This window comes from Quercus suber, unplaced genomic scaffold, assembly GCF_002906115.3.
Source record: "Quercus suber isolate HL8 unplaced genomic scaffold, Cork oak 2.0 scaffold_121, whole genome shotgun sequence".
In the NCBI taxonomy this organism is placed as follows: Eukaryota; Viridiplantae; Streptophyta; class Magnoliopsida; order Fagales; family Fagaceae; genus Quercus; species Quercus suber.
The window spans coordinates 938,701-954,830 of record NW_027069586.1 but is presented as its reverse complement, the minus strand read 5'-3'; the positions used below and the strand labels follow the sequence as shown (position 1 = coordinate 954,830).

Below are 16,130 nucleotides of genomic sequence, written 5' to 3'. Positions count from 1 at the left end.
TTTTTTTTTCTTTTTTTTTTTTTTTTTTTTTTTTTTTTTTTTTCACTCATTTCTTACTTGTTTTTTTTCTTGTTTTATCTCTCCTGTTTTCCTTCCTCCTTCTGTTCTCTTCCCCCAATTGTCCCTACTGTGCACAGCTAAGGCCCTTTTTATACTGCCTGTCGTGACGAGTTTTTACTGTTTTACCCCTTAACTGCTTTTGTCCTAGTATAGGTGTCCTTTCCAGATCACCCATTGGTCTGTCGGCTGCCCAACCATCACCACTTACCTGTGCTGGCCGTGCCACATTCTATACCCAGACAAAAGAGTTTTATTTTGTTTTCTTGCTCCCCGTGGCATTCCCATCTGGATAAGGGTGGACATTCTCTCTTATTAACCCCTATGGCATGCATCTAGTGATTCCAACTCATTTTTCCCTCTTTTAGGTAGTATGTTATCCTAGCAGGATATTTCTCCCAAAAGAGCTTGAGTAGGAACCATAGAATAGGCTTCCACTTTCTTTCCACTACTAGACCGTACCCTCTCTTACCTCTAACCCATGGCCCACCACTCTTGTATTGGTTGGGTACAAGTGGGTGGTGCCTAAGTTTTATGCGTGCTCTACTTCCATGTGAGTCCAGGGCTTGTCTGCCATTCATGCATTTGCCATGGCTTGGGGGTTTGTCTAGTCTTTGCTGCCCATTCTGCCACTCATTTTTAACCTCTTGTGGCGTGGATAAGTTACTGGGTCTTCGTTCTTTGTATCTTGCTTTCTCCCTGGGCTAGGTTTTGCTTGGGCATGGGCCTTTCCTCCTTCAATCCAACCCTTGTCTTCTTTGTGGGTCGTCTGACACCTTTGCCTTATCGCCCTGTTGTTTCTGCCATGTTATCATTTGACTTATGCTTGCTGGGCCTCTTTTGGGCCTACTGTACACATTCCTTCTGCTTAGTTCCAATAGCTCAGTACTATCACTAGGCTTGTACTCATGTTGTTTTGGGCTTCCTTGGCCCATTTCATCCATTTGGGGTTTCCTTAACCCATTTTATTCCTTTGGACATTCTCAACCCGTTTCATTTCCTCGGGCATCCCCAGCCCATTCCAATCCTTCATTCACATGGGCTTTTGTTAAGTCTTTTGGGCTTCCTCGGCCCAAATTACCATATCTTTTACTTTCGGGGTTTATATGCTTTTCCACCAACCCCATTTACTTAGTTCCTTCCTTTGGGCTCCTTCGGCCCATTTTTGCTTGCTTTCCATTTCTCATAATGCCCATAGGTTTACTACTTTTTTCTTCAGGCTTCTTTGGGCCCGTTTGCTTTCTTTGAGGCCCTTTAACTATTTTATAGGTCTATGGACCATTATTCATGCCATTCGGGCTTGATGGTTTTCTTCTCAATTTGGTAATTCTTCTTCTTTATTCCCTCCCATATTGTTGGGGTTCTTTCTATTATTGGGCCTCCTTGTCAAAGTGGGCATCAACAAGGAGCAAATTGGATTTTTCGGAAAAGTCTTCTTAGGATATGATATTAGCCAATGGTGGTTTTTATATTTTACCCAATTATTTATTGAATGAAATTTCACAAAGTATTCGAAATCATAAAACAAACACTACATGTAGCTTTGCTTACAAACTTGAAAACAAACCTTCTACATTACACATGGCTTTGCAAATCAAATACACTTTTGTATGTGGGTATTTATTTTTTAGTAACATAGGAAATTACTATTTAAGGCTTGGTCAGACCAAATTTTGGCACTAGGGCAGGCCATGAGTGTTCCAAATGTAGATGAGAAAATAATTCTACTTATCATGTCCAAGGCCGATTAGAGTGGTAGACCTTAAACTCTCCAAAGGTTGAATCAAAGACTAGTAAAGGCAATTAAATAGTGTGCTTGCATGATAGAAGTTTAGTAGTTTTGAGAATACTAAATGCTCAACCTCCTAACTAGTGGAATTAGCGAGATATTTATAAACGAGCAATTTTTAGATAGTTTCGGAACAATGCTCCAGGCTTTCACAAAAAGGCTGGGTCCTACAGCTTTTATGAGAGCCTAAAGCATTGCCTTCCATGAGAGCCGGAAGCACTCCTCCAAGACTTCCTAAGTTTTTTTTCTTTATAAACAATGCTTATGATCATTTCCTAGGAGCGAAGTGATGGCTTTTGCCAGTAGCTTTTCTACGCTTGATCAACTGAAAAGATCAATGAGTTGTTACTCGCTACGGTTGAGGTGACTGATAGCCAAGATGTCTCCTTGCTCCTAGCCTAGGCATGTCTTTATGTCAAATAACCTTTAATGCTTCCCTCACCAGCGGTTGAGAGGACTAACGTTGATTAGTGAGTTAAAAGTATGGTGCCCTACACGCGCGCGCACAGAATATATATATATATGGGTCATGTTAATAAATGTGGTAGGACATTAGTTAACAATCTAATTAAAAAAAATTTTATGGGAAAAAAAAAAAAGCAATTAATATTTTGACAACTTTTTTCATTTTTCATAAAAGAATTATCATCTAAAGAGACTCTACAAATCCTCTACTCTCTTCCTCTCCATTGTCATACCCTTGAGAGGTCATTTACCAAACCCTTGTCTCACCACACCCACGTCTGTGAGAAGGTCCATTTGGTGCTTTGGGAAGCAGTTTGGAAAGGAACCAATATACATTGGTTGATGCTATGGTCAAGTAGCGGAATCCGGGAAGCTAGAGAAGAAATAGGTTCGGCGTAACCTCGTTGGAGCAAGAAGCTTGGAGGGCTTAGGTACTTGGGTAGATTAGGCTTGGAGGGTCTTCTGCTGTTCATGTATCCCAACTACATTCTTTAGTGGATTATTTGACCGCTTGGAGGGCGGCGGAGAGGTTTTACGCGAGGACTTCGGTTTCCTCTTCGATAACACATCGTGTGTTGTCCGTGTGTTTGCATCTTCTTTCCCTTTACCTTTGCCTTATATTTACTGCTGTGGATGTGTTTATATTTGGCTTAGATTGTTTATCAATTCTGTGTTTAGCTTATATTCATGTTCCGCACGTTAATCGTTTGATATTAAGCTTGAATTGGTAATTTTGTAATTTGGCGTCTAAACGTTCAAAGGTGTTGTATACCCTTTTTGAACTTTCACCTATATATATACATATATATTTATATATATATATTTGTAATGAAAATTTACCGCCAAAGATGGGGTATTTCATACATTAAAGAATTCACATAAGTTTGTGCAAAAATTTGTCTATTTTAATAAAAGAATCTTTTTTTAATATACTCACATTATAAAATACCACATATCAAATTATCTATTTTACACTATATTTTATTAAAATATTAATTTTTATTGATTTTAAAAATTTTCTCTTTTGCACACACAAGAACTATCATTGACTATTTTTTCTTCATCCTTAAGATACAAAAAGAAATAATAAAAAAATATATACATAAATAAATATTTAGTATAAATTTACATAATTCAATAGTTTAAATATATCAAGTATTTAAATAGTACAAACTCACTGTAGCTAAAAGGTTTTATGAGTCATGCTCTTTTTGATTCAATTACTTACCTTTTCCTCAAAAGAAGGAAAATAAAAATTTTGTTTTAATCGCTTAATTGATAACCTTTTAATTAGATAGTTCTCTTTTTGGTTGCTGGTGGAAGGCCCAAGAAACGGGATATACACGAGATATTTTCTTATGAGACAGTTAGAATATTGAGATATGAAACTTTTTGAGGCTAAAATAAATAAATTCACCAAAAATAATACTAACAACAATCGTGTTCCATTCTTATTTGTCTGGATTTTTGGGAATTTCTAATGATTGGAATAAGACTCAACCATGCTTAATCTCACTAAGAACAACCACACAAAAATTTAATGATGAAAATTGAATGGAGCTAGCTAGCAAGCTATATTTGAGTCTATAAAATGGAGTATTGGAGGAGAAAGCATCATTATTAACAAATGCGATGTAACTTGGGATGGATGTAAGGGCAATCAAGCAAATCAACCAGTATCTTCCAAATGAAATTAATGATGAAAGAAAGAAGATAACAAGTGGTATTTATTGCTGGACCTCGTACAGAAGCCAAAAAAAGTGATAGACCCTGTGGTGGTGGATTGGTCTCCCACTAAGAGGATCATAGCAAAGCAGCAAATATCATATATGACTAAAGGATTAAACCCATTATTAAGGCCAGCAATCTAGCTAATGAGGTATCTTTGTTGGTAGTGGAATCTCGCATGTACAACACAAGTGGTAAATTTAATTTACTTAGATCTAATGACCTTAATGTTATATTTTATGCCAAAAAAAAAAGAAAGAAGAAGAAGAAGAAGAAGAAGAAGAAGAAGATTGAATAAACCCCCTTAGATTAAGTCCCATGAAGCATCCATTAGATTAAGTTCCACGAGGCTCCTCTTAGATGAAGTCCCATGAGACATCCATTAGATTAAGTGCCACGATGTATCGCTTAGATTAAGTCCCACGAGGCATCCTTTAGCTTAATCCCAAGAGGCATTCCTTAGATTAAGTCCCACAAGGCATCCCTCCATGATGTTATAAAAGTTTAAATCTCCATACTTTTTAAATTTTAATCCAAATTTTATTTTTTTTTGGAAATATTAGGCTAAGCCCATTTGAAATTTCCAAAATTTAAAACACAATTTTCATAATTCAATTCCTTGGAAATATTGGGCACAGCCCATTTGAAATTTCCAAATTTAAAAAACCGCAAAATTCCTTGGAAATATTGGGCAATGCCTATTTGAAATTTCTATATTTTAAAACCCAATTTTTAAAATTCTTAAGAAAATTGGGCGAGGATTCTTTGAGATTTGCTAGAATTTTTTTTTTTTTTTTGNTCCATAAAAGTGATATCCAAACTTTCTTAAAATAAATTCTTAATCAATGCCCAACAACACTCGTTAACATTTCCCTATTGTAAGGTTGAATTTAATCAACTATCTAATTGGCTTTATTCCGTGACCAATTTGCTTGTAATTTAGCACTTAGTAACCCTGTATTTAGGTGGGAAAATTGTAAGGGTAGTGTGTGAGAAGATGTGAAGAAAAGCTCAAGAGTGTGCAAGAAAACAGAGTCTCGCGACTAGGACTCGCGGGTGGTTCGCGACTGGCAAGCCGCGAAATGCAGTCACGTGAGAGGCACACTGGGAAGCTGAAGGGTCGCGCCAGCTGTCACGCTACAGGACAAAAGTTCCAGTCTGGCCAGGCCGTTACGTCGCGACTTGATTTCGCGACTTGGCCAAGCCGCGAGTTCAAGTCGCCAACTTGCCCTGTTTGGCAAAAACTGACGTTTTGCATTCCCTTCTCACCCTACTATATATACACCCTTATACCCATCATTTTGAGAGAGCTTCCAGAGAGAATTTGTGAGAGAAAACCCTAGAGAAATACAAGATTGATTCATCCCCAATCTTCATCTAAAGAGACTCTACAAATTCCTCTACTCTCTTCCTCTCCATTGTCATACCCTTGAGAGGTCATTTACCAAACCCTTGTCTCACCACACCCACGTCTGTGAGAAGGTCCATTTGGTGCTTTGGGAAGCAGTTTGGAAAGGAACCAATATACATTGGTTGATGCTATGGTCAAGTAGCGGAATCCGGGAAGCTAGAGAAGAAATAGGTTCGGCGTAACCTCGTTGGAGCAAGAAGCTTGGAGGGCTTAGGTACTTGGGTAGATTAGGCTTGGAGGGTCTTCTGCTGTTCATGTATCCCAACTACATTCTTTAGTGGATTATTTGACCGCTTGGAGGGCGGCGGAGAGGTTTTACACCGAGGACTTCGGTTTCCTCTTCGATAACACATCGTGTGTTGTCCGTGTGTTTGCATCTTCTTTCCCTTTACCTTTGCCTTATATTTACTGCTGTGGATGTTTTATATTTGGCTTAGATTGTTTATCAATTCTGTGTTTAGCTTATATTCATGTTCCGCACGTTAATCGTTGATATTAAGCTTGAATTGGTAATTTTGTAATTTGGGTCTAAACGTTCAAAGGTGTTGTATACCCTTTTTGAACTTTCAATTGGTATCAGAGCGGAGTGCATTCTTTGTGGTTTGATTACCTGAGTGCGATCCTAGACCCCTGGCTATGGATGCTGTCTGTAGAAAAGGTTATGCTGAATTTATTTTGGTATGAGTGTTTGTGAAAATGATTCATGAGTATTTTTAGGGATACTCTAAAAAGGAACTCTTAGAGTTAATTAAGTCTAGAAAACATGCTAGGATGTTCATTCCACATGCTGAAATATTTTCAAAGCAAGAATCACATACTTCATCAATAGTCTATGTGAGTCTACCTCTTTGATTGAGAAATACAAAAAGAAGAAATAGATCACTATGTGAAAAGGTTGATAATCTGAAAAAGCAAATCCAATCTGGAATGAGCATGGAAAATAACAATGAATTTTTGTTTGATGGTCAAGAATGCTTGTCTCATGCGTGTATGTTTGTGCACACCTCATTGAAGGTATTCAATTTTTTTTTTTTTTTTGGCTTCTTAGGGGACATTAGGCTAGGCTCATTTGAAATTTTGGGAAAGGCTCATTCTTCATGTGGCAAGGCTAGGCTCACTCTTTAGAAATATTGGGCAAGGCTCATTTGAAATTTTTATAGAACTTTTCAAACCGACATTTTAAGTGGTTATCGTTCAAACCGAACTAATACCTTAAGTGGATATCGATCATTCAAACCGGACCAACTCCTTCAATGGTTACCGTTCACTAGATCTATCTACTTCTAAATATAATAATCATCATACTAGTACAAAATGTGGTATCTTCTTGTGGCATTGGCGTCCACTTGCTTTGTAAGTTCTATCAATGAGGGCCATTTATAGTCACTCCATTTCGCAACCATTATATTTTACTTTTACAACTTTTTTAGCAATAAGGGTAGTGGTAATTTACATAAGCGAAAATTCTTTAAATGACCTTGACCTTAAAATGCACATCACCAGTGCGCATTAAAGAATTAACAATGAATTAATTGGTTTTTTCTAGCTACATGCAAAACGTACATTTTGAAAAACATTTTTAAGATCTGCGTTTTATGAAAGCTTAAATATGATTGGTTGATCAATGATCTTTAGATATGCATGTATAGGATTATCCTTGATTAATTTTTTTTAATTAAAAGATAAAATCCTATTGGTTTGAATTTTAGTTGGTAGACATGCAAGCACTGAAATTTTTTTTTGAGAGTAATATTAATTTTTTGGGTAAATTACATTCCATTCTCTCTTGAGGTTTGTAAATCCACCTTAACTTTAAGGAAAATAACACTCTCCTTCCTTGAGATTTGAGGAAATCAATATATTAGATCCTTATGTTAATAAAAGTAATAGAGTGTTTATCAATTTTATAAAGATTCCCTTTACTAAACCTTAACATCATTAGTGAGAATTTATTTTTGGTTACATATTTTTCCTTTGTCACCAAACCGTGGTTAAGGTTTAGTCAAGAAAATCTTTTTTAGAATTGGAATATTATGTTAATATTGTTAACATAAACATTATGTTAATATCTTCAAATCTTAATGCCCCACCTCTTTTAACATTTCTGGCTCTTTTTTTTCTTTTGATTTTTCCTTTCTTTGGTAACGCAGGCTTCTTTTTTTTTTTTTTTTTTTCTTTTTTTTTTTTTTGGGTTTTGTTAGGACATGGTGGGTTCTTCTTCTTTTCCTTCTATTTTTTTTTAATTTTTTTTTTAAGAAAACACTTTTGGATTATTTATTATGCTATTTTTTGAAATGTCCACTTTCATCTATACACAATTTTTTTAAAAAGTATAATGTATTACCTTTTATTTTATTTAAGAGGGACATGATGGTAAATTTATACAAACCCTATTTTCAACCAAATCAAAAAGTTTTCATCCCTCCACTTTACCACATTCTCAACCAAACACAAATGAGGAAATAAAAAACTTTTATACCTTTCACTTTTCCATCTTCTCTTTATTTTTTATTCTTTCATTTTTTTCATCCTCCCAGCCAAATGAACCCTTAAAGTTTTGAATGGGGGGTCATTCTCCAAATCTCAAGGAAGTAGATTGTAATTTACCATTAATTTTTTTTAGAAATATATTTATTTTAATTAACTAAATGAGGGCTTTAATGGTGAGAGAACACAATTAAGAAAGTGTCCAAAAATGCAAAATGCTGGAAGGACCGAATTATCTCTTAAAATAATTTAAAATAGGAATAAGGTCGTAAAACTCTAAAACTAGGGCCAATTGATCAATAGCCTCAAAATTCGATAAATTAGCCCGAGTCAGAATACTAATTGGATGACCTACTGCATTACAAATTTCGCTTCAGCCAATAATCCAATTAGAGGAATGCTTGGAGCTATTGTATTGAGTTTCTTTTTTTTGGGAGCATTATTTAGTAGAAATGAATTTTTTAGCATTGGATTCCGCAATACATTTCTTTTTCTAGAAATGTATTGAGTTTGTAAGCCTTTATTAGTAAACCACAAAGAATTTGCAAAGCTATACAAGAGAGGAAGCTTCGTAAAGTAGGCTTTTTTTTTTTTTTGGGGGGGGGGGGGGGGGGGGGAGAGGTGGCGGCGGCGGTGGTCCAAGTTGAAATGATGAAAAAGAAAGAACTAGGATAGGAAATGACAAGAAACAACTAACTAATGCTAGATTTAAAGTTAAAAGTAGAATATCTTCGTTTGTGTGCTGCAGGTACGCTCACCAATGAGAGCGCAGCAAATTGCGCATTTAAAGTAGAGGAAAGAAAGGGGATAAACCCTTATAAAGGTAGGAGAGACTAGTCTATACTCCATACCCTTAAAGTGGATGTGTACGTGAAGCAGCAAATTCAATATGACTAAGGAACAGAACCCATGTCGCCATTTGTGATTTTTGAGGATGACAAGCAGTCTCAACGAAAATTCAATTTGTCGTGGGACAAGCTTTCTTAGTGGAGATAACATCATTGGCCAGCTACACCATTTGCATGGAATAAGCAACTTGATAATTAACTGTATAGAGAGAGACTGAACATGTACAAATATGTTTAGACACAATATTTTCATAACTTTCTTGTATAGCTAAAGTATTATCATTTATGCATAATAAAATGGTGTTAGCTAGATACAAATAAAAGTGATATTATTTCGATCACAACAAATCGTATTAGTTCAGGTGAAAATTGAAAACGGTATGATAATGTAGCTATGCTAGCATTATTGGCAATGTGACTTAATTTTCATGACAAGGAAAGAACTTGCTAATAAAGATGGTAGTGTGCGGAAAAAAGAAAGAAAGAAAAGGTGGTTGGTTGGGGGGGGGGGGGGGTATGGTATGCAATGCACATATGAGGTCTGATTCAACACGGTTTCTAGCAATACATAATTGTCAAAATGTAAGTAGTGTCACTGCACTGAATCTAGCATACAAAACAACAAATGATTAATTAGGTATTAATTTATTATTCACTCTCTATGGAAAAAAAAACAATCTCAAGCTGTTCCTATTCTAATATAGAGGAGTAGATATGAGCACTTTACGACTANACAAATTTCGCTTCAGCCAATAATCCAAATTGAGGAATGCTTGGAGCTATTGTATTGAGTTTCTTTTTTTTGGGAGCATTATTTAGTAGAAATAATTTTTTAGCATTGGATTCCGCAATACATTTCTTTTTCTAGAAATGTATTGAGTTTGTAAGCCTTTATTAGTAAACCACAAAGAATTTGCAAAGCTATACAAGAGAGGAAGCTTCGTAAAGTAGGCTTTTTTTTTTTTTTGGGGGGGGGGGGGGGGGGGGGGGGCGGGGTGGTCCAAGTTGAAATGATGAAAAAGAAAGAACTAGGATAGGAAATGACAAGAAACAACTAACTAATGCTAGATTTAAAGTTAAAAGTAGAATATCTTCGTTTGTGTGCTGCAGGTACGCTCACCAATGAGAGCGCAGCAAATTGCGCATTAAAGTAGAGGAAAGAAAGGGGATAAACCCTTATAAAGGTAGGAGAGACTAGTCTATACTCCATACCCTTAAAGTGGATGTGTACGTGAAGCAGCAAATTCAATATGACTAAGGAACAGAACCCATGTCGCCATTTGTGATTTTTGAGGATGACAAGCAGTCTCAACGAAAATTCAATTTGTCGTGGGACAAGCTTTCTTAGTGGAGATACATCATTGGCCAGCTACACCATTTGCATGGAATAAGCAACTTGATAATTAACTGTATAGAGAGAGACTGAACATGTACAAATATGTTTAGACACAATATTTTCATAACTTTCTTGTATAGCTAAAGTATTATCATTTATGCAAATAAAATGGTGTTAGCTAGATACAAATAAAAGTGATATTATTTCGATCACAACAAACCGTATTAGTTAGGTGAAAATTGAAAACGGTATGATAATGTAGCTATGCTAGCATTATTGGCAATGTACTTAATTTTCATGACAAGGAAAGAACTTGCTAATAAAGATGGTAGTGTGCGGAAAAAAGAAAGAAAGAAAAGGTGGTTGGTTGGGGGGGGGGGGGGGGATGGTATGCAATGCACATATGAGGTCTGATTCAACACGGTTTCTAGCAATACATAATTGTCAAAATGTAAGTAGTGTCACTGCACTGAATCTAGCATACAAAACAACAAATGATTAATTAGGTATTAATTTATTATTCACTCTCTATGGAAAAAAAAAACAATCTCAAGCTGTTCCTATTCTAATATAGAGGAGTAGATATGAGCATTTGCTTTACGACTGGCATAGACTTTGATGCTATGAAAACAATCAATTTGGCGAGCGGCTGAAACCATGTGTCTTAACGTGTTGGAGACTACTACCCATATATACAACTATATAGCATTTATTCTATGACATCTACAGCAGAAGCATGGAAGAGGGCTTAAAAGAAAGGTACCAGAAATTTCCCACTTCATATTAAATAAACCCACCTAAGCCTAATATTTTTTGGGGTTGTTAGGGCCGTCAAAATGAAAGCAAACACAAGACATCTTGATTAAAGACAACTTTTTGTTGAACTATTCGCCACTGACGGGATTTGATATCAATATATAGGAGCAATGACATTGCACATTACCTAATTCACACTACCATATAAATCTATATATATATATAATAATAGGTTATATATATAATAATAGGTGAAGCAAAGAGATTCAAATTAGAATTCTAAATTCGAGTTGCAATTTTTTGCTATATGTCTTAAATTATTTATTTTTAAATAGTTTTATTTCTTAATTTTAGAATTAAATGTGTGACCACATCCTAAACATTCATTCAAATAAGTTATTAAGTACAAAAACCAAAGAATCTAGAATAAATGAATCTTTAAAAAAAAAGTGCTTCACAATAATTTTTTTTTTTAAATATGAACAATTTACATTTTTATACCTAATAATATTCTTACAAATTTTTTTAAAGAGTTAACAAAATACAAAAATGATTATCAATAATATTTAAATTATATATATATATATAGGAATATAATATGCATCTTATTGAATATTTTTAAATGTTTCCATGCATATGCATGAAATTACAAGTTAGTTCAATGTAAAGTGCACACATCTTTAAAAAATGTGGAAATATTTGTTGTGCATAAACAGTTTTATGCACAACCCAAAAAACAACTGAAATCATGACTGAAAGTGTCACGGTTTCAATTGTTTTTAAGGTTGTGCATTTTTAAAACAATTTGTGAGTATTAAACATAAAATATGCATCAAGTAATGTGCAGCAACAATTAATGTATCAATAATGGAAATCAAAGCGAGGCTAGGGGCTGATAAAATGTTACATTAATTTTTGGAGTTCGAATAAATCTTTTTAGCATTTTACCATTTAGAGTGTATGTGGTTTGAATTTAAAACCCTTAAGGTGGGTTGAAATTTAATTAATTTAATTTATAAAGTCTCAAATCATTTGATGAAAAATATAAGATCAAAGCTTACCTACACACACACACACACACAAAAACACCAATCAATCAATCAATATATTGATATTAAGAAAAAAATAATTATCATAAAACAGATGTACTAGATTCAAAATATATATAGTTAAGAACATGTTTTTGGTTTGTCAACCGTAGAGTTAATCTTTGGCGTGCCCTCATGTCCTTAGGTCGAGGGGACTAGAAAAAAAACGGCTCCCATTTTTTTTTTCTATACTTTTATTCTATATAGGAAGTTAGGAACATATTCTCGGCGCCCTCCACTATCCAAAGATGCTTTCTATATACGTATAATTTTCAAGTTGATTGCAAAGAAAAAGCAGAAACGAATGGACTTTGATGCTATGGAATAGGAATAAATGCCCTACATGCAATATTATGCAAAATATTAGACGTTTAGGGTTGGATAAGGTTGAGTTGCATCTTTCATACCTATCAAAACAAAAAGCTGCATTTTTCATGATATGATCGATGATGATGACACATCAAATTATATTCTCACAATAAAAGTAAGAATTTCCGAAAAGCAAGGTAGAGATACCTCACTTGGAGCGGCAAAAAAGTATATTATTAAACAAAAATTGGATATATGCCAATGGGTCACACCTAACAAGAAAAAGTATTTTATTTTGGCTTAATACTGACGGTATAAATTTAGTATCATTTTTCTTTGAGAATCTATTGTACGAAAAGGATAATATAGAACTTAGAATTGTCAATTATATCTTTTATATATTTTATGACAATGGCAAACCAAATTGGGAATTTATGTTAGAAGTATTCGATTAGTTTGGATTTGTTTTTTGTTTAATTTGGAATAAGCAAACCAAAAGTACATTATTAGAAGTTGGTACTGTTATGATCATGACAAGTAGGGTTTTCCCTGGATTGATCATTCCTACCATTAAATAAAAATCCCAAAAATACATAAATAACAACCCCACCCGTGGTTTTTTTTTTTTTTTTCTTTTTAATGGGAGAAGTTTAATTTCAATGCTGACAGTATAAATTTAGTATCATTTTTCTTCGAGATTCTATTGTACGAAAGGGATAATATAGAACTTAGAATTGTCAATTATATCTTTTATATATTTTATGATAGTGGCAAACCAATTTGGGAATTTATGTTAGAAGTATTCAATTAGTTTGGATTTGTTTTTTGTTGAATTTGGAGCAAGTAAACCAAAAGAACATTATTAGAAGTAGGTATTGTTATGATCATGACAAGTAGGGTTTTCCACGAATTGATCATTCCTACCATTAAATTAAAATCCCAAAATACATAAATAACAACCCCACCCAGAAACAATTCAAGGGTTTTTTTTTTTTTTTTTTTTAATGGGAAAAGTTTAATTTCAATGCTGATTGTATAAATTTAGTATCATTTTTCTCTGAGAATCTGTTGTACGAAAGGGATAATATAAAACTTAGAATTGTTAATTATATCTTTTATATATTTCATGACAGTGGCAAACCAATTTGGGAATTTATATTAGAAGTATTCAATTAGTTTGGATTTGTTTTTTGTCGAATTTGGAACCAGTAAACCAAAAGTACATTATTAGAAGTAGTTAGTGTTATGATCATGACAAGTTGGGTTTTCCAAGGATTGATCATTCCTACCATTAAATAAAAATCCCAAAAATACATAAATAACAACCCCACCCAGAAACAGTTCATGGGGTTTTTTTTTTTTTTTTTTTTTTTTTTTTTTTTTTTAATTATGGGAAAAGTTTATTTCAACATGTTCATGATAACTTGTAAGTGATATTTTCCTTTCTCGTATTTTCATTTGGTTCCTGATGAACGAGTGTTACATAGAAATTCAACATTTCAGTAAGGTGCAACAAACACCAGGACTCCATGAATTTACAAGCAGTTGTCACTTTGTTTTCTCTACAACCCTTGCCTGCCTAGCTCTGCGCTCTAATCAGCCGTTTGATCTTCTGGTTTTTTGAAGATTCAAAGATGAACATATGACTGTGAGAAATGTCTATGTACAAAACAATTTATTTATTAATTTTCTCTAAATTAGAAAACATGGCAGAACATCTTCTTTCTTCTTTTGCTGTGGAGATTTAAGCCGTTCAACCAATACGTCTAAGGCTTCCTTCATCCACAAATGCTTGCAAACTTCTCTGGCTTCGGCTGCTGACATCTATATATAGCAAACAATTACAAACACAGAATAGTTAGTACACATATATATATGACACAGAATATTATTGTACAAGAAAAAAAATTAATTAATTTGTTGAGCAAGAACATACCCATATTCTGCGTCGGACATTCTTCTCCGGCCATAATTCAAGTTGTTCCTGGACTAATAAGGGGAACATGTGGCCTTCATAACATTTTCCATAGCGTTTGCTAATGAAAGTCCATTTGCCCAATTTACGCTGTAATATGCATCACAAAAATCATATCAAAGTCAGAAAAAAAAAAAAAAAACAAGAGTAGGACTATTGAGTTTATTGACACTGCTTTTAGTTCATTGAGTAAAAGTACAGTGATATCTAAAAAAAATATGAATTTACTTTCAAAAGCTATACTAATCAAATATTCAACAAAGTGACAAAACACTAACCTCAACATTGCCACGAACCCCGGCTTCTTCAAGTGACTCTCGAGAAGCGGCCTCTTCCACGGATTCGTCAAGTTCCCAACCACCCTGATAAGCCAATAGAATGCTAATGAATAATCAAACTAAATAAAAAGAATGGTCTATTATATATAATGAGAAAAGTTTTTTTTCTTTCTTAAATAGAACTACCATTTACAATCTTGTAAATTAAGTGGTACCTTGGGGAACATCATTGCTTGGCCTTTTTGTGAACTAATAACAAGGATTTCCAATTCATTGCTATTGTTACCATCACTGCCCTTTTTATATCTATAAGGTATGCATCTGCAATATTAAACAATAGAACAATGAGACAATGCGTTCAATTTTTTTGATAATCAATGCATTCTTTGTATAGGCTATATATACATCATTAACACGGCTTCCAACCAAATCCTAGTTTCCATAGTTGACCAAGAAACAAAGTCAAAGAACTTCCCACCTAACCTAGAGAGGTATCTCAAGGAGCGGCTCTATGAAATCATCCTCTTACAACATATGAGACCCACATAGCTTTTCATGGAGTTGCTCCATAAGATAATTTCTAAAAAGAAACAACAAAGAGAAAAACAAAACAAGGACCCAAAGGCAAGCAAATTATGCAAAAATGAAACACAAATCGAAAAGGAGAGAAAGGCCACAGTCCAGAAATAAAAAATGGGGGCCAGCCATTCAATTCAATATGGATTCATGTCAAATGACTTTGACATATTATATTATAGAAGAATATAAACGTGCAGAGCCGTAGTTTCAATTTAACATGGAGGCCAGCTTGAAAGGGGAAAAAAAAAAAAAATTCAACATAAAATTTCTGATTCATTAAAAAACAAGAAGAAAATGATGATAAATCCAATGGCAATGAAACTCACCCTACGACTTGGCGGCAACCCAAGTTGTTGTACCTTTGCAACTCTCTTCCCGTTCGAGAAACCAAACAGACCATCTTAATTTTAAAGGGTTTGCAGAAAATCTGTAGAGAATATATATTTCTGAAACAATAATCCCAGAATGAAAATTGTTCTAATTCTGAAAGAACCTTGTGATTTGTTAACCCAATTGGGGTCTCGGTTCTTAACAAAAGCTTCAAAAGATCGGAGCTCTAAAAAATATGTCTAAATTCAGTTTCATTTATAGAGAGAAATTCAGGCGAAGACAGGTAGGCCGTAAAAAGTTAAGGCTCTATCTGACGGATAAAGAAATAGATGGGATGAAAGAAAAGGCTGGCGGGCTATTTATAGAAAAATGTTATGATAGGACGTGTGAGCCAAATACAATGAAATACACGCACAAAAGAAATCAATTAAAAACTAGAATAAATTAAATAAAATAAATATTAGTCCCGTGAGAGTCTATGACTAAGCAGCACGTGGATGTGCTACGTTGTCATTACTGAGCTAATAGGACGCGTTACCTATAAATATATTTTTCTGAATAAAAAAAGGGTTTTGACTTGGAGTAATGTACCCAACTCAGTAATAATACTACGTATATTACTGAGATTTTGATGAGATTATGTTTGAATTATTTAACTCTTGTAAAGTATAATGTGAAACAATATAAAAATTCT

General features: G+C 34.2%; 1 protein-coding gene across 1 annotated transcript; it reads right to left on the bottom strand.

Annotated features, from left to right (window-relative positions):
• Positions 1-13,694: 13,694 nt before the first annotated feature.
• Positions 13,695-15,781, bottom strand: LOC111991562 (nudix hydrolase 17, mitochondrial). The gene is made up of 5 exons (XM_024023344.2): positions 15,433-15,781; positions 14,743-14,848; positions 14,528-14,611; positions 14,211-14,339; positions 13,695-14,098 (listed from the first exon to the last, which is right to left on the bottom strand). The coding sequence occupies exons 1-5, from the start codon at positions 15,504-15,506 to the stop codon at positions 13,967-13,969; spliced, it is 525 nt and encodes a 174-aa protein (XP_023879112.1). The 5' UTR covers positions 15,507-15,781; the 3' UTR covers positions 13,695-13,966.
• Between the last annotated feature and the right edge of the window lie 349 nt (positions 15,782-16,130).

What these genes read in the sequence shown, in the direction of transcription:
- LOC111991562 (XM_024023344.2), bottom strand. Translation starts at nt 15,506, where the DNA reads ATGGTCTGTTTGGTTTCTCGAACGGGAAGAGAGTTGCAAAGGTACAAC. An exon ending in AAGCAATGATGTTCCCCAAG is followed by an intron (nt 14,612 to 14,742) that starts GTACCACTTAAT and finishes TTGGCTTATCAG; the next exon opens with GGTGGTTGGGAACTTGACGA. An exon ending in GGGTTCGTGGCAATGTTGAG is followed by an intron (nt 14,340 to 14,527) that starts GTTAGTGTTTTG and finishes TGCATATTACAG; the next exon opens with CGTAAATTGGGCAAATGGAC.